This window comes from Cololabis saira, chromosome 17 (genome assembly GCF_033807715.1).
Source record: "Cololabis saira isolate AMF1-May2022 chromosome 17, fColSai1.1, whole genome shotgun sequence".
Classification (NCBI taxonomy): domain Eukaryota; kingdom Metazoa; phylum Chordata; class Actinopteri; order Beloniformes; family Belonidae; genus Cololabis; species Cololabis saira.
The window spans coordinates 2,913,299-2,941,284 of record NC_084603.1 but is presented as its reverse complement, the minus strand read 5'-3'; the positions used below and the strand labels follow the sequence as shown (position 1 = coordinate 2,941,284).

The 27,986-nt window shown below is 42.3% G+C and overlaps 1 protein-coding gene across 1 annotated transcript; it reads left to right on the top strand.

Annotated features, from left to right (window-relative positions):
• The first annotated feature begins 386 nt into the window (after positions 1-386).
• slc1a4 (solute carrier family 1 member 4) lies at positions 387-27,450 on the top strand. The gene is made up of 8 exons (XM_061745972.1): positions 387-1,015; positions 5,415-5,457; positions 10,590-10,655; positions 19,005-19,171; positions 20,005-20,238; positions 22,172-22,366; positions 23,313-23,447; positions 25,909-27,450. Exons 1-8 carry the CDS (start codon positions 465-467, stop codon positions 26,138-26,140), a joined length of 1,623 nt encoding a protein of 540 aa, XP_061601956.1. The 5' UTR covers positions 387-464; the 3' UTR covers positions 26,141-27,450.
• The last annotated feature ends 536 nt before the right edge of the window (positions 27,451-27,986 follow it).

Genomic DNA, 27,986 nt, shown 5'->3' with positions numbered 1-27,986 from the left:
ATTAAGATTCCCAGAATATTCTAATTTTTTGAGATAGGATATTTTAGTTTTCTTAAGCTGTAAGCCATGATCAGCAATATTAAAATAATAAAAGGCTTGCAATATTTCAGTTGATTTGTAATGAATCCAGAATGTATGACATGTTTGCATTACAGAAAATAAAGGACTTTATCACAATATTCTAATTTTTTCTGAGACAGTCCTGTACGTATTTTGCCCATCCCTGCAACAGCTTCTCCATCTCCATCCATCCATCCTCCGATCCTAGCAATCCCCCCTTCTCTTGCATCATTTGCCCCCCTCCTCCAGAAACCCTAGTGCGCATGCTCAGGTGCCGGTGCGCTCTCTCTCTCCATTGGCTGAGCGCGCAGCCTCTTCCCAACAGCTGAGATCCTGCACAGACCCACGCTGCTGCTGCTGCTGCTGCTGCTGCTGGAACCTGAACCGGCTCCTGCAGGGGAAAGATGGGGAAGAAGAGCGAGATCAACGGCCACGCGTCCATGACGCACATCCTGGAGCAGGACGGTCCTGGGAGCCCCGGGCCCCCCGGGCCCCCGCGGAGCCTCGGGTCCCGGCTCCTGGGCTCCCTGCAGAGGAACCTGCTGGTGATCCTGACGGTGTCGGGGGTGCTGGTGGGCGCGGGTCTGGGCACGGCGGTGCGGGGGCTGGACCTGCCCCTGACCCGGGCCCAGGTGTCCTACCTGTCCTTCCCCGGGGAGATGCTGCTGCGCATGCTGCGCATGCTCATCCTGCCCCTGGTGCTGTGCTCGCTGGTGTCGGGGGCGGCCAGCCTGGACCCCCGCGCCCTGGGCCGCCTGGGCGGGGTGGCCGTGGGGTACTTCCTGGGCACCACGCTGCTGGCCTCGGGGCTGGGGGTGGCCCTGGCCCTGCTGATCCGGCCCGGGGAGGGGGCGGGGGCCGGGGGGCCCGGGGCCGGGGCCGGGGCCGCCCTGGAGGGGCTGGAGGGAATCACCGGGGGGAAGGAGACGGCAGACTCGTTCCTGGACCTGGTGAGGTGCGTAAAGATCAGATTATTTATATAAATGTATGTATATAGATGTATATTTATGTATATATGTATATTTATGTATATATGTTTTTATGTATTTATATGTGTATATATGTATATATATGTATGTATATGTATATATGTATACATACATATATATACATACATACGGCGAACTCGTTCCTGGACCTGGTCCGGTGCGTAAATATCAGTTTATTATATATATATATATATATATATATATATATTTGTATATGTATGTATATTTATGTATTTATATGTATATTTATGTATATATGTATATTTATGTATATATGTATATATATATATATATATATATATATATATATATATATATATATATATATATATATATATACAGAGGTGGAAAAAGTACTGAAAAATTGTAATTGAGTAAAAGTATCTTTACTTTGCTTAAATTCTACTCAAAGTAAAAGTAAAAGTACTCATCTAAAAATGTACTTGAGTAAAAGTACAAACGTACTTCATTTAAAATGTAATTTGAGTAAAAGTTACTTTCAGTTATTTAATGCAAAAAAAGGATGACAGGTGTTCTGTGAACAGTTTTAGAGGCTTCTCTTTTACTATTGCGGTCTATGGGAAAAAATGTATATTTATGTATATTTATGTATATATATATATATATATATATATATATATATATATATATATATATATATATATATATATATATATATATATATATATATATATACATATATATACATGGTGGACTCCTTCCTGGACCTGGTGCGGTGCGTAAAGACTAGTTTATTTACATATGTTTGTATATATATGTATATATATATATATATATAGCCTATATGTATATATAAAATATATTTTGCCAATCCCTGCAACAGCTTCCTGTCCAATCCCAGTTCTACAGCTCTGATTGCAGCAGCTGGTTTCAGGGGGCGGAGTCACTTCAAACCCCGCCCCCTGGGCTTTGAACTCGGACTATTTTAACTAGAATTAGACTTTATCTCGGTCTCTAAATCAACACGCTCCTGCAGAGGAATGAGGGAGGAGTTTCAGAGGTCAGAGTTCAGCAGGTCAGTGTCACAGTGAGCTTTTCCAAACATCCCAGTGACCCTGAAGAGCAGGTAGAGATTCTGACGGACTTTCTAACTGCTCCGTGTGCAAACAACACTGACTCAGGCTTCGTCTGTCCTCCTGCTTGCAGCTTTGGAAAGAAAAGAGAGAAACAAAGCTCGGCCGCTGAAATGATTGCTTTTATTTGAAATTGAACCGGTTGCCAGATTGGAGCATTTTCCCCATAATTGGGGTTTTCTGTTCAGCCGGCGGCCCCGCCCACATCAGGTCTTTATTTCTTTACAGTGATACACAAAATACCCTCAGTACATATTAAGGAAGCAACGTACGTAGTTGAGGCCCCGTTTAACACGTAGCAAAAACGGTGGTGTTTTCATGCGTTTTGTCCGTTCGTTTACACGAAAACGAAGCTCAAAGTCTCCAAAAACCATAATTTCTGAAAACTCGGGCCAAAGTGGAGATTTTCAAAACCTCCGTCCTCAAGTTTGCTTGTAAAGGGGGGGGGGGGGGGGGGGGGGGGAACAATCAAATATGGACCAATCAGATGAAGGGGGGCGCGCTTTTTGCCACAGTAACACTTTTGACAGAGAAAAGTAATGCGCGTCGTCGCAGGATGGAGACGCACATTTTGATGTATAACACACCTGGGTGCACGTTACGGTTCGGGCCATATTAACGGCTGGAGAAATGGAATAAATTGCGCCAAAATTACACGATTAATTCAAAATGGCCGACTTCCTGTTGGGTTTGGGCCATGGCGCCAAGAGACTTTTCTTTAAGTTGTGACATGATACAGGTGTGTACCGATTTTCGTGCATGTACGTCAAACCGTATTGTGGGGCTTGAGGCGCAAAGTTTTCTAGGGGGCACTGTTGAGCCGTTAGGCCACGCCCAACAGATCTGGATAAACAGATCTGGATTCACTAAATCAACATTTACAGTCCTCAGATACGACCTCAAACAATAACATGCACCTTTGTAACCTTTTTCACTACGATGTTTAACAAGAATAAATCCATAAATGTGACGTTTAGTTTGGGTTAATTAGAAGTAAATCTTTTACGTAACGGCTTTAGGAATCTAAAGGTTCCGTGGGAAAATCTCAGAGCTCTGGTTTCCAGGAAAAACCGGATCGGACGAAGGTCCCGGTCGGCTAATATTTACTCTCAGCAGAGTTAAGAAAGTAACATGCGAGTCTCTGAGCCCCGATTGATTTGTCTGTGTTCTGTCCATCAGGATAAATAAGAGGGAAAGAAAACCTGTATTTCTTTGCACAGTCCGGTGTGTTTTTCCGAGGGATAAAGTTAAACAAACATCCACTGAGACGTAAAGACCTGCGGGTCGCCGCTAATCCTGCAGGATTATTTTACAGCTCTGAACATAAACACTGCCAGTCTTTTATTATGTCACATTTAGACGGGACGTTGTACACATTTCTACAAACGTGTCCGGATCCAGCAGGTTGTAGTTCAACACCAACAATGGCCACGGTTACATGATGTTTTTTAATTCGGGATTAATTATTCAGAATTAAACTATTTTCCTTCGAGTTTACATGGAAATAGTAATTCTGAATTGAGGTTTCCATGGAAAACCTCAATTCAGGTTTCCGTGGACTGGGGTTGGGGCTCGTAGGCGAGCGCCTGGTGGCCGGGTCTTTGCCCGTGGGACCCGGCCGGGCTCAGCCCGAAACGGCGACGTGGATCCGCCGTCCTGTAGGCCCACCACCCGCAGGAAGGACCATGGCAGGCCGGTGCAATGTGATCTGGGTAGCAGTCGTGGCGGGGTGCCTCGACGACCCAATCCCTGGACTTAAAACCCTCACAGTGGGGACATGGAATGTCACCTCGCTGGGGGGGAAGGAGCCGGAGCTTGTGCGTGAGGTTGAAAGATACCGGCTAGAGATAGTCGGGCTCACCTCCACACATAGCTTGGGCTCTGGAACCAGCTCCTTGAAGGGGGCTGGACCCTCCACTACTCTGGAGTTGCCCAGGGTGAGAGGCGGCGGGCTGGTGTGGGCTTGGTTGTATTTATTTATTTTTTCTTTAAAACATTTATTTTTATTTTTATCTATTTTCATTATTTATTTTTAGGGCCCGAGCACTTACAGTGCGAAGGCCCTATTGTATCTGTAGGAATTCTTCTTCTTCTTCTTATTGTTCTGATCAAATGAGGGCCTTTTTTCCCCCTAAACGTGTCCAAAAAGTCACCATATTTTTCACCAAGCCAGGCCTGGTGATAAATGTGATATTTACTGGTTTTCATTAATGGGCGTGGCCTAACAGCTCAACAGCGCCCCCTAGAAAACTTTGTGCCTCAAGCCCCATAATACGGTTTGACGTACATGCACGAAAATCGGTACACACCTGTATCATGTCACAACTTAAAAGTCTCTTGGCGCCATGGCCCAAACCCAACAGGAAGTCGGCCATTTTGAACATTTTGAATTCATCGCGTAATTTTGGCGCAATTTATGCCATTTCTTCGGCAGTTAATACGGCCCGAACCGTAACGTGCACCCAGGTGTGTTATACATCAAAATGTGCGTCTCCATCCTGCGACAACACGCATTACTTTTCTCTTTCAAAAGTGTTACCGTGGCGACGCTAGACGCCTAAAAGCGCGCCCCCCCCTTCATCTGATTGGTCCATATTTGATAGTTCCCCAAAAGTCACCAAATTTTGCATGCAAGCCAGGCCTGGCGATAAATTTGATATTTTATGGTTTGCATTAATGGGCGTGGCCTAACGGCTCAACAGCGCCCCCTAAAATACTTTTCTCTGCCATAACTTTTGAACGGGTTTTGATAAAGACATGTGGGTGGTGTCATGGGACTCTGTATTGAGTCTTTGACCTTCATGGGCCTGAATTAGCCCCGCCCCTTCTTCTGATTGGTTGTCCCTATTTGCTGTTATAACTTTTGAATGGTTTGACATAGAGAATAAACATAGAGAGTAAATTTGTTTATGTTTTTTTTGTCCAATATGGCTCTTTCTACATTTTGGGTTGCCAACCCCTGGTGTAAATGATGGTATTTTTCCAAACGTAGAGGGGGAAATATCCGTTTTTGTAAATACCCGGCTCTGTAGAAACGTGGCCTTAGAGGAAGATTCTGGGAAAAACCCAGAGTGAAAAGGTTTTTTCTTTTGGTGAACAAATGAATGAACAAATCCAGTAAATAAGTTATTTCTCAGATTGTTGGACTAGTTTTTGAAAGAGTGGTTCACTTGTGAGGCGATAATGGGCTCTTGTTCTGAATCCACCACCTGTTGGGAGCAGCTTCAGCTGAAAGGACGGACTCTAACGTGTCTTTGTCTTCCCTCCTCAGGAATCTGTTTCCATCGAACTTGGTGGCGGCGGCTTTCCGTTCTGTGAGTGCCATCCCTTCACTTTCCCTCACTCTTTCACCACCTTTATAATAACTTTTGAATGTGTTTTATTCTGCTTATATCCCCTTATTAATCAATTCCTGACTGGTTATTAACTACATGTGTTTATGGTTGATGAAACTTTGTCCTCGTCAGACGTGGAAGGAGTAACGTTAGGCCGAGCTGGAACCAGAATCAGAATGAGAATCAGAAAAGCTTTATTGCCAGGTCAGACACAAATCAGATTAGAGAACTTGACTCCGGTTTACACCGATGGCACCATTAATACGGACGCCATTTTTAGAGGAAGGATAACACTGGGAGAGGCGGGGGGAGGGAAAAAAAAAGGCATCTTCATACTGTGTATTAATACCTAGTGTCAAGGTGCATCATGAGCTTATGGTTATACGATATGGGCAGGTCGGGGGGGGGGGGGCCCGGCACAGGTCCTCCAAGTGAGGGCCGCGGCCATTGCCAGCTGGCGCTCCAAGCCAGAGTCTGTGAGGGAGGGGCTGCTGATAAGAGTGCAGACAGTTCTGGGAGGGGGATCCTCAGGTGTTTGTGAGAGAGGGGGAGGGTTAAGTTGGGTGCAGAGCGTCATGTTTACATTCCTCCAGGGAGATTGTGACGAAGAGGCCTGCCAAGCCGCTCCATTAAGGCCAAATCAAATCAACAATTTGCAGGCAGCTCAGTAATTTTCCATCTGTCTTTTCAGTCTTCTGGTTCCTCAATAAACTCCGATCAGACGAATTTGTGATCAATCAATTCCGGCCAAGCTGAGCTCCCAGCTTCTCCATGTTGTTATCCATCTTGTTGATGAGCTCAAAGACCCCCGCCAGCCTGCGGTTCTGCTCGAGAATCGCATCCAGCTTACGGGCCTGCTCCCCCAGCGTAAAAGTCAGAGCGCTGATCGCTTTGCTTGATCCATCCGCCATGTCCGGCAGCCTGGAAAAGTGGCTAAAGGAGGCCGCCGACGACTTACGCATTTGTCGATACATCAGGAAACCCCCACCTCCGATCAAGGAGATAATCAGGAGAAATCCTGCGATCATAAATCCAAATATGTAGGCATCTTCTGCATCCTCGATTGACAATATTGCCATACATAAAGGCTTCCACGACTTGTACGCGTCCATTGTGTATCCAGCAAAGAATGTCCCGCCAGGGCAAGAGGGCTCCCTTAGGTGCTGAGAGACCAGTTAATCAATTCCATGGTTGTAGAGTTTCGGAGGAGTGAAAAGGAGAGACTCTGAAGACGAGACAGGACAAAAGCAGCAGCAGGGCAGATAAGGAGGGAGAGGAGTAGAAAAAGCGTCCGCCTTCACTGAGAGCCGGAAGTAGAGTACAATCGTTACAATCTCCAGCTTTAGGCTTCGTTATTGTCACTAATTTATCCATCAGGTCTAACTAGCGTTAAATATGAAACAGCCAAGTCAATTTAGAAACAAATTTTCATTTCTTAAACAGCTAGCTCGTTTTTCCGCTCTAAAGTTGACATTAGTCACATGACTCACGTCAGGGGAATCATTTATGTAGAGTTATAGACTAAATAGTTATTGTCAAAAGTAGATTATTATCGCCTGTTAATGGAGTTTTCTCAATCATATATATATATATATATATATATATATATATATATATACGTTTACATGCAGTCAAAATTGGGGTTATTGCTAATATTCCGGTTACTGAAACATTGGGAATATTTTATATATATATATATATATATATATATATATATATATATATATATATATGTATGTATATATATATATGTATGTATATATATATTTGCTTGAGCAAACAGGGTTACATGGTAATTAATCATTTGGGATATCTGGATCAAACCAGCGACGCACGGAGAACGTGATGACGCAATTACTGTCATTTCCACTTCTTCTTCCTGTATCCAAATTCAAAACAATGTCAATAACAGCACCATGGCGGGTAATCGGACCCGCCGGTACTGTTTTGTTTCTCGTCCCTGTAGTTCGCCTTTTTCAGCGTCTTCCAGCGGAGCTTGATCTGGTCTGGCGTTCGTACAAGTCCTGCTTCGCGCAACTTTTCGCCCACCTTCTTGTTAATCTTCTATCCCGGTACTTTCTACCGTCTACAAATGCAGAAATGTTCATATCCTTCATTACATTTATGAAGTGATTAGTCTCCTCCTGGTCTTGCGTTTCTCCGTGTTTATAAGAACTTCCTGGACTCAAAAGACCAGGATTCCTTGTGAACAGAGCATGTGCAGAAAACAAATTCCTGTTCCTTTTGACGGGGAAATCCCGTTTGGCGTTTACATGACCAAATATTCGGGTTTTAAAAGGAGTAACCCAGGGCTCATATTCGGGTTTTTAAAAACCGGAATATGAACAAATTTTGGTTATTCAAAGGGGTTATTGGTGTTTACATGGCCGTGCGCAACTGGGTTATTGCTAATATTCCGGTTTTAAAAAGGTTATTGACTGCAATGAAACACAGTCAATGCAGCGATTCTACAACTGGTGTAATGTCTGCTCTTCATCAGCACACGTGCAGCAGAGTTTTGTAGTAGTTGGAGACTAGAATTGTCTTTTTAGGAAGACCATAAAGCAGGGCGTTACATTATTTAGTGGCTATAAAACCCATCAGCAGCGCGATGCGTCTTCATGTTCAGGACGGCTGCGGCTGCTTCCCCTCTGTTCGTCCAAACGCCTCCTTTTCATGGTGGCCAGCCGTCGCCATGGTGACACCATTCCATTCCCAACAGCCTAGCAACCCGTCTGGCCTCGGCACTCTCCAACTAAAACGCCACCCGCCTCGTTTCCTCCATCAGTCCTGCAAGTTAACGCTAAAGCGGGAGGAAGGAACATTCAATATTTGGGCTTTGCAGGAACAACGACAGCAGACGCACTCAGGAGCGATCGCACTCACACCTAAAACGCTCGCGCAAGTGATTAATACATTTGCATTCAATTTAGCCCAAAAGTGGCAGAGTTAATCATAAACCCACCAACTAGTCGGTGGCTTCTCCCAGCGGGAGGAATGGAGAGTCAAAGTGCAGCCGGTTCACAGAGTTGGATAAATCCCAGCACAAAAACACACACTTGTACGGTCCAACGGTGGAAACGCTCCAACGCCGGATTAAACCGAGAAAGCAGAGGAGAGGGGACATTTACACCCAATGACGGTTAAACACAAAACAAGTGAGGTGTAAGACTCATCTTTGTGGCGTTGAGGTTTTCAGTCATGTTCTGAAACGTTTGTGTATTCCAGAAAGTATTTGAATGTCCAAACCCTGTCCAAACTTTGTAGAAAAGTCTGAAGCCAGTTGATTACCAAACAGGCCGTCAGTGTTCACATGCACACACTGCATCACTTAAAGTACGGAAGAGTATCAGGGCCATGCAGGAGAAAACATATTTGAGAGGGGAAGATTTCTTTTTTTATGTTTCAGATGTTCAGATTAATGTTGAAATACAATTTCAAGTTTAAAATCGAAATTTCGTTGACCCTTAACGAGTTGTGAACTTCTCGCCGTCATTACTTCGGATACACTCAGTCATGTTACCGAAATTTGTCAGTTGCATGGCAACTTCAGATTTTTTTTTTCAATGTTATGTCCATGTCCTTTTTTTGTTGCTGACATAAAAGGAAAAAAAAAACAGTAAAATTGATCCGGTTCCCCTGGATTTGTACCAACATGCAGAAGAACCAGCATCTGGATGCCCACGGGGTCATTCCTGTGTTTCATGTTCCAACATTTTGCACATCGTTGGTGCCAATTGGTCCGCAGTGTTTGCTCAGACGGCTGCTGTTCACGTAGGCGTTTGATCAGGATATCAGATATTAGAGTTGTGGGAACATTATGGTAACACAGACATGCCCCTGATACCACTGGATAGACGTTTAACCAATCAGATAAAGCGACAACCAGGCCGGTATCAGCAAAAGACATCCAAGAGGATGCAGTGGAGTCCCAACGTTGATTGGCTGTTGTCAGTTCTACAGTTAAAACTTGTTGGTCCAAGGTGTTAAAAGTAATTCTGCTCTTGGACTCCCCGTATAATCCTAATTCTATTATCCCTCGATCAACGCACAAACTTAACATCCTTAAGAAAATAATCCGTTATAAAAAGGCCAAGTATCCCTGAAAATGTTGACGCATTTGCAAGGTGGTTTTCCAGACGTGTTGATGATCCAGATTATTGCAGTGTCATGGAAACGCTTGTTTTGTGCTGGATGGGACGTAGCTGATCAATCTAAAGCCATCGAAATCTAGTTTCTGACTGTTTTTGGCCTCGTTAATAGTGATGCACCGAATGTTCGGTAACCGAAATTGTTCGGCCGAAAATGGCAAAAAAAAACCTTTCGGTGTTCGGTAGAATAAGTGGGTAAAAACCAATAACGGCATGTTTAGATGAAGCAAATAAAGTGGATAAAACAAAATAAATAAAAAGAAAATCAATCCCTTTCCCATATTAATACTTGTATGGGAAAGGGATTGATTTTCTTCTTTTATTTATTTTATCCACTTCTTTTTCACTTTTTTACAATGCACTTTGATGCAATAAATGCATTTTTTTTTTTGTTTTAAGAGCTATGTTAGCTCAAAGATGGCCCAAAAAATTATTTTGCCAATTAATTTATTTTAAGTTATTGTGCTTTGTTGATATAATGTCTGCTGGAATATTTAAAAAAATGCTGGGAAATGTTCAGTTATTCATGTTCAATAAATATTTCTACCTTGTAATTTTGTAAAATATTTTTCTCTTTGAAAAGCATGCCTAAAGCACATTTATTTGATATATGCAATCATTGCATATATCACATTTTTCACCATTGCATTGCAATGGGGAAACAATTGGCAAAATAAATGGAAAAACTGCGCAGAACCATGTTCGGTATGTTATTCGGTATTCGGCCAAATGTTTATAATTATTTTCGGTTTCGGCCACAAATCTTCATTATGGTACATCAGTACTCGTTAATATGATTTGTGCTATAACACCACTGTGTTTACGTGACAAGTGACTTAAAAAAAACATACAGCCCAAACTTTCAAAAACATCCATGATGACACTTATTCATCTCTTGAAGTGACTGTTCTGAACAAAACTATATGCATAAATATCAACTTATCTTCCTTTATTTTGCAGTATGCCACTGACTATAAGATGGTTCCTGTGGGGAATACGACCAACGGGACGACCCTCTACGAGAAAGTAAGAACAACAAAGATGCCACGTATACATGTGTACGTGGGATTTTAGTCAGTGTATTTAAAAAAACAAGTGCTCCACAAGTCAGTTATCTGTGTCAAATTTACAAGAGGAGGTTAAACTAATGTTTGCTCTAAGCATTTGTGTGTACGCGGGTCAGTCGTGGATGCAAACTCAGTGAATAAGCAGTACATGGACTAACGGTCGATTTCATTTACGGGTTCAAGTTGATGGTCAAATGTTGATATTTTTAGGTGCCTGGAAAGTACAATCACTCTAAATGTGACTGTGTGACTAATATAAAGTCAGAGTGTATTTATTTATTCTAGTGAAGGGTTTTTTTGTGTTTTTTTTTAGGTCTATTAGGACACTGCCAGCTAGCGTTCTAGTACCAGTTACTGGTTTTAAATAGCTTCATATTTTTCTTAAGGTATAAATATTATAAATTCATTAATTTTCAAATAAAAACAGTCCTAAACCTCAATTATTTTTGTGCTTTTTCAGGCCTGCAGCCTGCGGGGATTTTAGCCCCAGCAGAGGATTGTCCAATGTTTAGGTGCGTTTTCCCCGGACACTCCGTCGATCAAACTCAGCCCAAATCAAATTCAAAAAGACGACAATCAGTGATTCTAATATTCAGTATGTGTAAATGTGAACCTTGTGGTTGATACAAAGTGTTAATCGCTGGCTTTTTGTTGTTTTTTTTTAATTACTTTTTCCACTCATTATATCACTCTTCACTTGAGAGCTCTGATTTCCGGGGAGTCGAGTGTCCATGTTGCTTACGTGCGTTTTCACCGGACCCTCCGGTGATCAACCTCAGTCCAAATTAAATTAAAAAATGCTGGGGATAATAACTTGCTTGTCAGAAAGACGTCGCTGGTATACACGAATCCAGCAAAACCCGGAAGTCGAGCGGCCGCCATTACTGCGGTGGCGGCTTCGCTCCTCCGCTCCAGCCCCATGGCTCTAGCCCATAGACATAATACGTATATAGATCCATGCTCCGCTCCCATGGATCTATTACTCTGCTCCCTGCCAGGCTCTCTTAATGTATTTGTATCATCGGAAAACTCCTGTCCCGTCACGTGCATTTGTTTTGATAGTAAATGAAGACGGGACGGACTGTCAAAACTACTTTTCTGTTTCACCAAGTGAACAGACGGAACGCAAAAAAAAGATGTTAAACTGCTGGAAAGGAACTGGAATTTACCGGGATACCTTAAACAAGGAAGCCAGGGAGCGGTATATGGAGAAAATAATGATTATTAACGGTCTGGATCCATATGAAATCTCTACTGAAGAATGAAGCTCCGATGAGGATTTACTGCCGCAGTTCTGCACAACCACCGTCTTACTACCTTGTTTAGTGTTTGGCAGCTGCTTTGGTAAATGTTTGACTCGCCATGTGTTTCAATAAATTAGTATAATAGTACAACATACAGTACATCTTTTTTATTACTCTTACTTCTCTTTTCTTTTTTTTGACTGCTATATTATGCTGAAGAGGCTCCGAGGCGTGAGCAATATTTTTCTTTTCCTCGTGAGATTATTTTTTCCTCTGCAGCTACAAATAGAGTTGATATTTTTTCCTCAACAAACTAGTTTTATCTGAAGATTGGGGTTATGCATGTATGTATTCTGTATCATCCGGAGCTGAGATAGTTCTGCCCTTCAATTAGAGACCTGTAATTGCGTTTTTTTTGGTCATCGGACGCCAGGCGATCAATAAAATATTCTTGGATACCTAAAATAAAACAAAACATAAACAGGTGTTGTTGTTGTTGTTTTTTTTAATGACGTAGCCTTTCCATAATGATTACATTTCGCGCTGCTAACGTCACACGTAACGTATGCTATATTACAGTGTTTAATCATACACTCCCTTATCTCCCTATTCCTCCATTCTTTCCTGCTTATCACTCAAACAAATCATTATTTATAAATTAACATCAGCATTAATTTAAGATACCTTCATTATTTATGGAAGGCCACTGTCTAACATCATCAATCCAGCTATAATGATGCTGTAGAGCGTCAGGTTACAATAACAGCGCTGCGGTGGCAGATTGACACCATGGATGTATTATAGAAACTGGATTGGAGACTAAAAATGGCCGCCCATTCATTTCAATGCATTCGCTCAGCCAGCGCATAAGCCGAAAAAATCTCTGACTTCCGGGTTTACTTCCGCATACAGCGGCCCATAGAGCATGCGCAGTTGAGTCACCTCCCATGATGCTCTGGGGCCTCCCATCATGCCCCGGGGCAATGACGCGAGTATTAATATAATATGTATTAATATAATATCTTAATTAGTGTATATTATTACATGTATAGCATTACATATATTATTAATGTATTAATACAATATAATTATATAATATATATTAATATAAAACATCCGTGGAATGCACGGACACGGCTGTGACGTCAGCCGTGACGTCACGCCCAGAAAGAGACTTTTCTTTTACTTTTCTGGCCGTTATAAAACATTTTTGACGGATATAAAGTCCATGACTTAAAAATATAGAATACAAAGATTAGTAATAGCCGGTGATTACAGCTGGAGGTGTCCTGTGAACAGTTTTAGAGGCTTCTCTTTTACTATTGCGGTCTATGGGAAAAAAGCTTTCTGGGCCGCATGGGATTTTTGGTTGCAGTACCGCGGTTGGCCACTGGAAAAAATCGGCGCGCCTTCTGAGTGCCAGACCCGGGGGCTGATTAACACCTGCCAACGCAGCGATGGCGCCGCCGCAAGATGGCGGCGCACACAAACCGGTCGCCGGATTCGTGTATAGAGACTTGTCACTCAAACATGTCTGACTCTGGGCTGACCAATGGGGAAGCATCCGCCCACTGCGGGATGTTTGTGTCAAAATGATTCAATCCAAAAAAAAACTTCAAAACTTTTTTCACTTCAATCAAAAAAAAGAAATCACTTCAAATCGAAAAAAAAAAATTTAAATCCAAAAAAGTGTTCAAATGCAATTTTTTGGTTCTCAAATATTTCTTTGCATTTAAACACTTTTTTTCTTTGATTGAAAAGGTTGTTTTTTTATTGAAGTGATTTTTTTTCATTGAAAGTATTTGTTTCTTTTAGAAGCAACTTCTTTTTTGATTAAATGATAAAGACACAAATGTCCTACCCATAATATGGCCCAAACACAAAAAACACTACTTCAATCAAAAAAGTTGCTTCAAACAAAAAAACTTCACTTCTATCAAAGAAAACATTTCCAATCAAAGAAAAACAGTGTTCAAATGCATTTTTTTGAGTCTCAAATATTTTTTTGCATTCAAACCCTTTTTTCTTTGATTGAAAAAATGTATTTTGATTGAAGCAATCTTTTTTTTACTGAATAATTAAGACACAAATCTACCTCCTTACATCTCACTCTTCACTTGAGAGCTCTGATTTTCGGGGAGTCCAGTGTCCATGTTGCTTACGTGTGTTTTCACCGGACACTCCGGTGATCAACGTCAGTCCAAATAAGATTCACAAAGAGGACGATCAGTGATTTTAATATTCAGTATGTGTAAATGTGAACCTTGTGGTGATACAAAGGGTTAATTGCTGGCTTTTTGTTTTTTTTTATCAAATTACTGAGCGGGGGATCGGGGGAATCCGGGGGATCGGGCTACGCAGCTGCGAGGGAATGGGAGCAACTCCAACCCCAACAAGCATGAAATCTGGTATTCAGTTGTGGAAAAGGAAGAAGCCTTGCCAACAACTGGGGCTTAAACGCTCTTGTGTTCTGCGTATTGGGAGGGAAGTTTATCCCCAGACGGACCCCAGGGAGCTAGCATAGCTGAGGAATATGAAGGACTCAGTATGGTGTGTTGCTAAGCTTCCTGTCATTTAAATAATGTTTTAATTCTGAAGAGGAGGACGGCCCTACTGACCAAATGACCTAATGATGAGGGTTGTGGGTTCATCGCTGACGTTCACCATGAGATTTCAGTTGTTTTGACCTTCATGATTCATTTAAACATTTCATCTAAACATTTAATATCCACAGCTCTGCTAACTTTAAAAAAAACTTTCATTGGTGAACTCTCACCCATTATGACATATTTATAGACTTGGAAATTCATCTTTCCTTTTTAATGGCAGCTTAGCTGCTACTTTTGGGACTTAAAGGGGACCTATTATGGCATCTGAACAACAGATTCGTGGACTGGTGCCAGCGGAACCGCCTCCAGATTAACTCTGGAAAAACGAAGGAGCTGGTGGCGGACTTCCGCCGGCGCAAAGTCCCCCCCTCGCCGGTGAACATCCAGGGAACGGACATAGAGATTGTGGACTCTTATAAGTACCTGGGTGTTCACCTGAACAATAAACTGGACTGGACTGTTAACACTCAGGCTCTGTACAAAAAGGGCCAAAGCCGACTCCACCTGCTGCGCAGACTGAGGTCCTTTGGAGTGAGGGACGGCCTCCTGAGGACCTTTTATGACTCTGTGGTGGCGTCGGCCATCTTCTATGGTGTGGTCTGCTGGAGCAGCAGCATCACTGCAGCAGAGAGGAAGAGACTGGACAGGGTGGTGAGGAAAGCCGGCTCTGTCCTGGGCTGCAGTCTGGACCGGGTGGAGGTGGTGGGGGAGAGGAGGATGGTGGCTAAGCTGCCCTCCATCATGGACAATGTCTCCCACCCCCTTCATGAGACTGTCAGAGCCCTGGAGAGTGCCATCAGTGACCGGCTTCGTCACCCACGATGCACCACCGAGAGGCATCGCAGGTCCTTCCTCCCCGCTGCTATCAGACTATATAACTACGCCTGCTCTCAGTAGCCAACAGACAATAATACGTGCAATAATTTAAGATGTGCAATATCTGCCAATCTACCTCACACTCCACCTGCTTTTTTCTTCTGCACTGTTTATCTGTATATACTGTTCATATCCTGTTTATACATATTTTATACATATTTTATACATATCTTTTGTATTTTTTATATATTTTTTATTTCTGACTTTTCAGTCCTTTTACCCCTCCCCTATATGTGTGTGCTGCAACAAAATAAGTTTCCCCACTGAGGGAGAAAATAAAGGATATTCTATTCTATTCTATTCTATCTAATCCCTATTTTAAATAGGCCTTGAATGTCTTAAAAGCAAGCTTTTGATTGTTTTTGCTAAATAAATGAGAAATTCAGCCTCTGGGCCATGTCTTTATCTTCCCAGTCTCTAACCTCATTATCTATGCAGGATTCTGAGTGGGCGGGGCTATGATAATGAGGCTCTGTGCTGATTGGCTGCCTGAATGACGCAATACACCGCTACGAAAAAATGGTGGAAGCTCCGGCTGGCAGAGTTACACCGTGTCCTAATAACTGCATGCAATGCGAGCGAGCGTCAGCGTCAAAATCAATTCCATTGCTTTATTTTTTATTGGACTGTCCTAACTAGCCGCAGCGACGCAGCGATGCAGCGCGCCGTTTTGAGCCGTTTCCTGCCGCTCGCGTTGAAAGCCGGTTGAAAGCGCTGTAGGAAACAGTCATGGATGAGGAACGGCTGATCCAGTTAGTTGAAATGAGAAGTTATCTCTATGATTCCTCCTCATTTCACTACAAAAACCTCAATAAAGTGGCAGCTGCTGGAGGGAGATGGACAGAGAGCGTCCGATGTCACGCAGTGCTACGATAGTCGGACGCTCGCATACAGTTACACGGTTTTTATAGTTGTGGACGTGGTTTGCATTTTGCTTACGTAACGAAAATGCGCCGAATCTGAACGTCTCGTAGATCCACATCACACTGGACGGCTCATCTGGGCGGCTGTACAGACACTGCAGAATTTGGTTGCTTTCCTCCTTCTCTGAGTTGGCAGGCTGAGGGGAGACCACTTTATATATGTTAAAGACAGAGAAAACCTGTTTTTCATAACAGGTCCGCTTTAATGAATGAATCCAGTCCAAAACACGTAAAAGAACCATCCAAAATAATAATTTTGAACAAACAGGAATCCATTCAGCCTGTGAGAGGAATAACATACCACCTATACAGACAGCAAACGCAGTAAGTGTTGCACGTTTGGTCCAAAAAAAACCCCAAAGACAACAAAGTCGGAGTTTAGATATGATTATCAGATCATGTGAACATACATTGTTGATCTTCCTAATCCGACTACTTGGCTCCGGCGTTTGCCCTCAGTGATCCGTTGTGGGGAACAGTTGGGTGGGATCTGGTCCTGGCGTCGGTCCACGTTGGCCCGGGTCCTCGGGGGACGGAGCTGGACGAGCTGTGGGAGAGATCGGGACAAAAGGACGGGACTGAGCTCAGGATTTGTTCTTGTCCCTACTCGTTACCCGTCATCCAGTTCACTGAATCCTTCCTTTACTAAGAGATGCTGAACAAACCACTGCAGACTGTGTAAACTCCCTTATTTGACAGGTTTATCTTGCCATAATAGGGGAGTAAGGTCAACTTGGTGAAGCTTACAAACGTGACTTAGCCAGCGTTTGTAATGGGAAAGTGTTTGGTGACCCGAGAAAAGAGTTCTTGGTTAGAGCTGGGCAAGTTAACGCGTTATTATCGCGGTAACACATTAATTTATTAACGCCGACATTTATTTTATCGCGCATTGTGCGAAGAGAGTTGGCGGAAAAGCTAAAACAGACATGGAGAGCGGTAAAATTACGGAACGGTTACATGGACATTTTCATTTTAAAGTTCTCCCAGACGGCGGATTTGAACCCTGTAAAGGAAATTTCAATCGTGATTTTTTTTTTGTGCTTCACACTTTCTAACAGGGACATTTGGTGCATTTGGTTCCATTTGGTGGAAATTGCCTGTTTTAATGTCATGATTGTGGATCAGGATTTTGTTGGTAGACTTTTTTTATTTTTCTTAAAAAAAACAGGATGACATTAATGCCCTGGCAGTGGCAATAAGCTATATTTTATTTGACATTTCTACTCTAAATATGTGTTACTGACAAGTGCTGATGTTTGCTGAGATGTTTGCACAACAAATGTTATGGCACTTTCGTTCATACTTTTATAAATAAAAGTGCACTTTACACAACTTTTGAACTCATTAATTGATTCTGCATATACAATGTGATTAATCGTGATTAATCAGGGAAATCATGCGATTAATTGCGATTAAAAATTTTAATCGTTGCCCAGTCCTAGTTCTGGTTCTAGTTCAGTCGACGTACATGTGGATTCCTTGTTTGAGGAGTCAACCGTCTCGATCAATCCTGAACTTTACACACATTCGTATTTTACTAAGGATTGATGACAATTTGGCACATGTTGGGTCCCTAATCAACATAATAAATTCATAACTTAGGAAAGACACAGAGACTGTTAGAATGATTTTCAAGGCCTTCTGCAGAAGGGAAGCAAAGTCGGAGCTTGCGGAGCAACATGGCCCTCTCGGATGCTCTCGACAAATGCTTGCTTGCTCCTCCTCTGCATGACGCTTTTATTGAGAATGGGAAACAGGAAATGACCATATACGGACTGTCAGTGTATATATAATGGACAATGAACAGACGTTTGGGGGTAAAAGACACACATGTGACTTTTCAGTTAAAGAGCAACTAATCTGTGGTATGCAGACACAAACAGACATCCTTAAAAAACACAAAGGGTCAAGGGGTCAACTAAAAACAGGACATCTGTTGGGGGTTTTGAACAGATGGTCCAACTAACCCTTAGCTAACCTTTAAAGACAATGAGACAGTTGTCGGACAGCCGTTAACAGAGCAGTCAACCCCCTGAGTATGTCAAAAGCATGTGACGGTTCATGAGGATAAACAGGCAGTTTTCTAAGCTGACCTAATAAACCTGATTCTAATAGTTTCATAAGGACAAACTAGTTCAAAAAGGTTGATTAACCTCACACACATATCCCAACTGTTTGACCTGGGATGTACAGTAGGCTCAACTCTTGGTAGTTGTTTAAAGGATCGCTACAAAGTGCACAACTTCAATTTGTACTTGGGTAGCTGTTTCCTCGTTTATTGGCGTGATTACCAGATGTTCCTAGGCCTGTAGTGATGCGTCGATGACGTTGATGCATCACCACGCACCACATGGGTGACCCAAAACAAGCAGTTCACACTTTCAGCCTTACACACTTACACGTGGTATTTTTCCAAACGTAGAGGGGGAAATATCTGTTTTTGTAAATACCCGGCTATGTGGAAACGTGGCCTAAGATGCAATTTCTTCCCAATGCAGATACCGTTGCCTGGTTACAATGTGTCAAACCATCCGATGTGCTGGAGGTCTTTTCCTCCGGAATCTGTTTTTCAGCTTTTATTCCAACCATCTGGAGGTTTCTCATCAGTTCTCTCAGCATCTCGTGGGGTTGTTCAGCCTCTGCTCTTGTATTCCAGGTTCCCTTCGGGACGGAGCCGGACGGCATGAACATCCTGGGTCTGGTTCTGTTTGCCATGGTGTTTGGCGTGGCGCTGCGTAAACTGGGGCCGGAGGGAGAGGAACTGATCCGCTTCTTCAACGCCTTCAACGAGGCCACCATGGTGCTGGTGTCCTGGGTCATGTGGTACGTGAGGGACCATTTTAACCGTTGCAGTGCAAGTTTTAGTAAACAGGGATGCTTTGTGGCATCGTGGTAACGATGCTGACGATGACCAGTAGGCCTGTGTTGAAAACATCGATTTTCAGATTCTAAATCGATTCTCATATTAATTCCTAAAAACCGATTTGTATGTCTAAAGATCGATTTTTTTTTTTTCCTTATGGGCTTATGCCCAAAAAAAGGAATATTTTGTTGGACACCAGAATAACTGGTGCCATGTTTTTGCCTTTAAATATGTTTAAAGGTATGAAAACATTAAAGTTTTCAGTTATAATTGCATAAATTGTCTATATTTCATTACTTTATATACTGTCTTGGGGTTACATTTGCATAAAATGCTAAAAACCAAATTCTCAAAAATGAAAAACTGAAATAGACCGAAAATGGAAAAAAATAAAACTGATTTCCTCCATCTCTGTTTCCTCCCTGGATTTGTTTGGTAATTCTGACCCACGATGTTTCTGAAAGCAGTTCTGTCAGCATTCTGGGAGCTGATTGGTCCTTACAGCATCATTAGCTGCAATACTTGCTGTTGAATTTCAATATAATACTAGTATTAATATGTTGCAGAACTAGACAGTCATATAATTCATGCAGCTGAAAAAACAGTTAATAACACTAACCCAAATCTATATCGGAATGGAATCGGATCTAATCAAATCCTGATAATTGATTCTGAATCTTAAGAATCGGAATCGATTCTTGACATTTGAATGGATCCCCAGCCCTAATGACCAGTATCTGCTGTTTTCTCTCTGCTTGTTTTCTGATCATGTCCGTCCTCTTCCCCGTCTCAGGTACATCCCGTTTGGCATCATGTTTCTGGTGGGCAGTAAGATCGTGGAGATGGACAACGTGGTCCTTCTGGTCGCCAGTCTGGGGAAATACATCTTCGCCTCGATCCTGGGCCACGTGATCCACGGAGGCGTCGTCCTCCCGCTCATCTACTTCGCATTCACGCGCAAGAACCCGTACAGCTTCCTGTCGGGCCTGATCGCACCGTTCACCACCGCCTTCGCCACCTGCTCCAGGTATCCATCCCTTAACAACATGCATGTTCCATATGAGAGGTGAAATTACTGTACAAGGTTTTGAACTAATATATACCAGTAAAGTTATAAAAGGTAGGGTAAAGGTAGAGCATGTGTTGCTACATCACCTTCCTTCAAGCCAAACTCGTGGAAGAATTGCTGCTAAATCCAAAATTACAGACATTTTTGATGTACGTTGTAATATGCCAAACATATATGTTACTGCAAACGTCAGTTACATCGTTGCTTTGCTGCTTCATTATTAATTCGTTGCTTATTTGAAAATGTCTCCGTCTCCCAGTCTTGCTATTGCCGTTGCTCTGAATAACTCCGTCCCCTCCGCTTACGTAAGCGATTCTTTCCTCTGGACCAGCAAAGAGTTGGTGCTGCCTTGGAACCGGTTCTTCTGGACCGGAGCCAGTTCTTTGTTGGTGGAAACAGAGAACCCAGTTCCAAACTCAGCCCTGGCCCAGAACCAGAACCAGAACCAGAACCAGAACCAGAACCAGAACTAGAACCAGAGCCAGAACCAGCCTGGAACCGGTTTGGTGGAAAAGTGGTATTAGAGGTTCCTGTCGGGCTGTTTACCCTGAACTGTTGCTGGAAACCAACCTAATAACACAGTTAAAGCTGTTTTAGATGCGGTTTGTGACTTATGACCACGCATAGCTGGAGGAGCAGATTTAATACCAATTAAAGCTGTAAGCAGCGATGAACGGGCCCTCGTGCGTGCAATTTTCACCAATAAAGGTCAAGGACTCAAAACCGAGTCCGATGACACCACCACGACTCTTAATGTGAAACCATTCAAAAGTTATAGCAGAAAGTAGGAACTATCAAATATGGACCAATCAGATAAAGGGGGGGCGCTTTTTGGCGTCTATCGTCGCCACGGTAACGCTTTTGACTGAGAAAAGTAATGCGCATCGTCGCAGGATGGAGACGCATATTTTGATGTATAACACACCTGGGTGCACGTTACGGTTCGGGCCGTATTAACTGCTGAAGAAATGGCATAAATTGCGGCAAAATTACACGATTACCGTATTTTCTGCACTATAAGCCGCTACTTTTTTCATAGGTTTTTAACCATGCAGCTTATACAAAGGTGCGGCTATTCTGTGGATTTTTCTTCCACCGCTCGGGGCGCTCTAACCGGAATTAGAATCAAAACAAAGAGACAAAATAAATGCAAAGAAGAATACGCTACTTCTTCTTTAGCAGATAGAAGTAGAAGCAGATTTCAAACAGATAAATAGATAAATAAATACTGGTTATTTTCTCTTGGTTCTGTCCTGTTTTAATCAGCAAAGTTGCTGCCGTGTTAAAAGACACTGTTAGGAAAGGATCTATTTAGGTACAAGCATGTACATCATTTACAGTTCAAAATCCTTCTGTACATGTAGTAAATATCTAATCTAACAACAGAAATATCTGCAGCTTGCATATCTTTTTTTTTTTAAATAGAGCGGATGCGGCTTGTATGCAGGTGCGGCTTGTATATCTTTTTTAAATTATTTTTTAAAAATAGAGCGGGTGCGGCTTATATGCAGGTGCGGCTTATAGTCCAGAAAATACGGTAATTCAAAATGGCCGACTTCCTGTTCAGTTTCGGCCATGGCACCAAGAGACATGATACAGGTGTGTACCGATTTTCCTGCGTTTTCTAGGGGGCGCTGTTGAGCCATTAGGACACGCCCATTAATGCAAACCATTAAATTTTGCACCAGGCCGGGCTTGGTGCAAAATTTGGTGACTTTTGGGGCAAATAAAAAAAAGGAGAAAAAAAAAAAACGAAGAGAAAAAAAATCCTACAGATACAATAGGGCCTTCACACTGTCAGTGCTCAGGCCCTAATTAAAATGTGCTGTTTTTTGAAGGATACAGGTTTAGCCTGCCAGACACTAGTTTCACACCGTTCCTCTCTCTCCAGCTCGGCCACTCTTCCCTCCATGATCAAGTGCGTGGAGGAAAACAACGGCGTGGACAAACGGATCAGCCGCTTCATCCTGCCCATCGGGGCCACGGTGAACATGGACGGAGCCGCCATCTTCCAGTGCGTGGCCGCCGTCTTCATCGCTCAGCTCAACAACACGGAGCTCAACGCCGGGCAGATCTTCACCATCCTGTGAGTTCTCAGGACAAAAGGTTCCACTGGCCACGGTTACATGGTGGTTTTTAATTCCGAATTAATTATTCCGAATTAAATAATTCCAAATTAAACAACCTTTCCTTTGAGTTTACATAAAAATAGTAATTCTGAATTGAGGTTTCCATGGAAACACGTTTGATGGTCTTTCTCCAATTCCTCTCCAGGTCTGGGGGTTGGGAAGGTTCTGATTGGATAGGGGGGGGACCGGAAGTTAAACTACCGGAAGAAAAACTAACTTAGCCGCTACAACTTTGAAAAGATCACCATTTGGATGTTTCCTGTTTCCATCTGTTCTTTTAATTATTTCCAGGTTCTCCAAGCTATTTATTAAATAAATGGTCTCTGCTCTTGACCAGCGTTTACTGCGTGCTGCATCTTGAAACTTTGTTTGGAAAATAAGCCCAGCGCGGAATATAAGCGCCATAGCGACGGACGGGCGAGGGAACGAGCAGCGCAGAAAGACCGGGATTAATTTAAAGAGGAATGAGTGGATACATTTTTTTTCTTTTCTTTATTTATTTCTTTATTTATTTTTTAAATTTTTTTAATTACATTTTTTTCCATTTTATTTATTTCTGTTTTCTTTTTTTAATTTAATTTTCTTTATTTTTTTAATGTATTTATTTTTTGGTTTATTTTTGTTTATTTATTTATTTATTTTTTCTTTGAATGTATACATGATCGTGGAATTATTCTATATCGGGTTTAAAATTGGAATAAACCAGCCATTTACTTCCATTTTCATTCGGAATTAGGTGTTTACATGGTCATTTTTACTCATTTAAAATCGGATTTAATTTTAATTCTGAATGAAAGAGGAATTAAACTTCCCATGTAAACGCACTCATTGAGCGATCACATTTTCCACTGTTTAACTTTCGTCTCACTTAATCACGTACATTTGTTTCCCGCCCGTTTCCAGGGTGACGGCCACGGCCTCCAGCGTCGGGGCGGCAGGAATCCCCGCCGGCGGCATCATCACCATCGCCATCATCCTGGAGGCCATCGGCCTGCCCACCAACGACCTGTCGCTCATGCTGGCCGTCGACTGGATCGTGTGAGTTCAGACCCGCCGATCAAGAAAACTAAAGTGTTTCTGGACCGGAGGAGGGGAAACCTTCCGCTGTGCTGGTTTCTGTCAGCCTGTTTCTTTGGTCTTTGTAGTCTTTGGGTCAGGCTATCATTTTAGTTTTTATTAGTATTAGTCACGTTCATTCTCCTTTTAGTCGTGTCAAGTTTCAGTCGACTAAAACTCTGAGCATTTTAGTCTTATTTTAGTCAAAGATTGTATTATTCAAACCTATTTTACAATTCAAAAAAGTTTATCTTATTATTAGGGCCCGAGCACTTACAGTGCGAAGGCCCTATTGTATCTGTAGGAATTTTTATTAGTGCCACGAGGCACTCCTCCATAGCTATGCCATAGCAATGGAGAGGAGTCAAGCCTCTCTATTGGGCATCTATTGTTATCCTGCGTGTTTTTTATTATTATTTTTTTTTCATTTTCCGGACAGATTTCGGTTCGCTACTCTTACAAATTTCAGAGGACCCAGGCGCATCATATATCAAAACATGTGGCTCGATCGGGAATAGTGTGCTATGACTTTTGGTGTTGAAATTCCCATTTTTCCCAAAGTTATTCCCAAAAAAACGGCCAAAAAACCTCATTCAAAGTGGATGGGAGGAGGTAAAGAAAAGCTAAAATTCACCTTTTTTCTGAGTCACCTAACTTTCTCATACCTGCACGTAGAAATGTCATTCAAACTTCAAAACGGAGGAAAACTGCTCTTCTCTCTCCAAAACACCAAACAGTTTTTTCCTAAGATGTAAACTTTTCAAAATATGAGCACTCAAGCGAGGACTGGAAATCACTTTTTCGTCAAGAGTGCGGGTGTCGGTTGGTAGAGTGTGAGGAGCAGTAAAAAATAACCCACATTTTTATTTGTACCTCGAGCTCACGGCCAAACCGTAAAAAGGAGACAAATAATTTTTATCAGAATGTAAACATACGTGTTGGGATTCATAAAATGTGACTTTGACAGGCGGGGTATGTACAAAATTTAAACAGGAGGGGCTAGAGCGGCGCCAGTACCTGTCTCAGTCCCCATTGACTGTAATGTAATCAAACGTTTTCTTCAAAAGAATCTCACTCTGTCTTCGCACTGAGCTTACTCACTCATTTTAAGGAATATCTGAATAAAATTAAGATTGTCAGGTTCTGCCGGCTTCTGTGTCTCTCACAATGTTTTCGTTTTTCTGCTACGAGATATGGTTTGATCACAAATCGGAGTGATTTGAGACCTTGTTAGAAGCCAAAATCTGGGCTTTTCTCACAGCCAAACCGGAAGGTTCTCAAAGTGAGGTTCTTGTTTCGTGGTAACCAGAAGTCAGCAAGAACTGGTCACGTGACTCGGTCACTAAAGTCTTCATATACTTCAACCTGAAAAATGGATACGCCTAAAAGAATTCTGGGAAATCTGACCCCTGCACGCACGCACGCACGCACGCACGCACGCACGCACGCACGCACGCACGCACGCACACACACACACACAGTAAATACACCCCAGTAAATGCTATAACTTTTGAATAGTTTGACATAGAGTCGTGGGTGGTTTCATCGGACTCTGTTTTGAGTCACCAAATTTTGCACCAAGCCAGACCTGGCGAAAGATTTGACATTTCATGGTTTGCATTAATGGGCGTGGCCTAACGGCTCAACAGCGCCCCCTAGAAAACTTTGTTCCTCAAGCCCCACAATACGGTTTGACGTACATGCACGAAAATCGGTACACACCTGTATCATGTCACAACTTAAAGAAAAGTCTCTTGGTGCCATGGCCCAAACCCAACAGGAAGTCGGCCATTTTGAATTAATTGTGTGTTTTGGCGCAATTTATGCCATTTCTTCGGCCGTTTCTTCGCCCGAACCGTAATATGCACCCAGCTGTGTTATACATCAAAATGTGCGTCTCCATCCTGCGACAACACGCATTACTTTTCTCAGTCAAAAGCGTTACCGTGGTGACGATAGACGCCAAAAAGCGCGCCCCCCCTTCATCTGATTGGACCATATTTGATAGTTCCTACATTCTGCCATAACTTTTGAATGGTTTGATATAGAGAGTCGTGGGTGGTTTCATCCACTAAATGTCCAGTTCTGAAGAATCTACATCAAGTCATACAAGCTTCCACTGCAGCCTGAACGTGCACAAGGGTGCAAGGGCCCGTTCATTAATTATAATTGCTCTTTTACTAAACAAAAATATTTTTTATGCGTTTACTCGATTAATCGATGGAATTTTCAGTAGAATACTTTATTACTAAAATATTCAGTAGCTGCAGCCCTAATATATTTAATTATCGTTATCGTTTCATGACCAGCATTTTCGTTGCATCTCGTCTCGTTTTCCTCAGCTGATAAAGGTTCGTTCACGACGATATTTAGTCATAATTTTCGTTGGCGAAAGCAACTTTAACCGCGGCGGTTTATCGTTTCCCCTCTCGTTGTCTCTCAGGGACCGCACGACCACCGTGGTGAACGTGGAGGGCGACGCGCTCGGCGCGGGAATCCTGCACCACATCAACCAGCAGGAGACGAGGAAGCAGCAGCGGGAGGACGAGGACCTGGCGGAGGTCCGGGTGGAGGCGGTGGCCAACGCCCAGGCGGAGGAGGAGACGTCGCCACTCGTCACGCACCAAACCAAGACTGTGGAGGTCACGCCGGAGGCCATCGAGTCCGTTCTCTGAGCTCAATCAGACGTTTCCTTTCTCCTTTTTTAAGAAAAAACAACCCTCACCGCTTGACCTTCGACATCTCCGATGTCCCCGAGGACGACACCGGTAGAACTGTGTCCATGAAAATGAAAAAGCTATCGATAAAGTCACATTTGAGGTTGAAAAAGGCCATAAAGTCCGTCTGGAGCAGAGGCCGTCTCCATGGCGACTGTTTTCAATCATATTAGGAGACAATAATTAACTCTTTAATACTTTAATAGTGATTTAACTCCTATAATTTTTACATAGACCAAAAGCATTCCCATAAATGTTCTGTAAGTACTTATGACCATCATTTCTGTTCACTTGTTTCTTTGGTTTTTGAAGCCAGAACTTCAGATCAAGCTCCGACTTCTACTGGGCTGATTATCCGCCGTGCTGCTGTTATTGTTGTTGTTTTGGATTTGGATACAGGAAGAAGAAGCGGAAATGACGGGAATTGCGTCATGACGTTCTCCGTGCATCGCTGGTTTGATCCAGATAAATGATTAATCACCATGTTTACAGGGCTAACAGAGCTAACCCTGTTAGCTCAGCATGGAAACACATTATTCACAATGTTTCAGTAACCGGAATATTGACCTTAACCCCAATCTTGACTGCATGTAAACATAGTCTATGTTTCCAAGAGCAGATGTTTTTGTTTGGTCATCGGTGGCTGTTGAAACCATTTTTTAAGAAGAGCTGCTTGTTTTTTAACGAGCAAAGTGAGCGCCGGGGTTCACCTGGTGCTTTCCGTGATGTAAGGGACAGAAACTGTTGCCATAGCTAATGTCCGCTCAGTCCAGAGTTCGGTTCAGAGAAGATGTGCCAAAGTATGAACCTCCCAGACCTGAAGGAATGTTGAGCCGCATTTTGTAATAACGGTGCATTTTGTAATTAAACGTCCAAAATGTAATAACTTGCCACTGCCACATTTTGTAATAAACTACCCCAACGCATTTTGCAATAGATTTTGCCGCATTATGTAATAAATTATTACATTTTGAGAAGATTATTACAAAATGCACTTGCAACTTTTTTATTCTCTAGAAAATTAAATAAAATGATGCATTATGTAATAACAATTCTAAAGCATAGTTTGTTTGTTTGTTATTGGCCTATATAATTCTAACTAAAGCCATATTTGGAGTTTTATACATAGATTTATTGGGCTACATAGCTCTAAGGGAAATTGCATAAAAAACAACAAAAGTCACTCTTGTATAAATTCATTGTTAAACAAATAACAATAATAGGGATTATTACATAATTATTACATAATGCACCGTGTTATTACATTTCCTAGAAAATAAAATAGTTGCAAGTGCATTTTATAATAATCTTCTCAAAATGTAATAACTTATTACATAATGTGGCAAAATGTATTACAAAATGGGGCAATTTATTACAAAATTTACAAAAATTAAATGAAAAAGTTATTACATTTTGGGCGTTTATTACAAAATGCACCGTTATTACAAAATGTGGCTCAACAAGGACTGAACTGAATAAGCTGTTACTGCCCCCTGGTGGCAGGAAACTGTAACCTAGGTACATCTCAATGTTGATAGTTCCTCTTTAATTGAACCGTGTAGAGTTTAGGTGATGATGAAACGGCTTCAGAGCTTCATAGTTTATTCTGTGAACACCACTAAGATGTGAATGATGTTTAGTTTTCTTTGTCTTTATTGTCTCATTCAATCCCGTCGTTGACGTTGAGTTTGATAGAGAGAGCCGATCCCCGGCCGAATGAACGAGCTCCTCTAACTGCTCCGTTAACGCCAGACTTTCACCACTAACTCAACTGGATTTGCTACAATCACACGCATTTACATGT

Bases quoted from the DNA above. Each gene is read 5' to 3' on its own strand.
- slc1a4 (XM_061745972.1), top strand. From the start codon at position 465: ATGGGGAAGAAGAGCGAGATCAACGGCCACGCGTCCATGACGCACATC. The intron at 10,656-19,004 runs GTAAGAACAACA...CTTGTATTCCAG, and splicing joins GGACGACCCTCTACGAGAAA to GTTCCCTTCGGGACGGAGCC. The intron at 19,172-20,004 runs GTACGTGAGGGA...TCCCCGTCTCAG, and splicing joins CTGGTGTCCTGGGTCATGTG to GTACATCCCGTTTGGCATCA.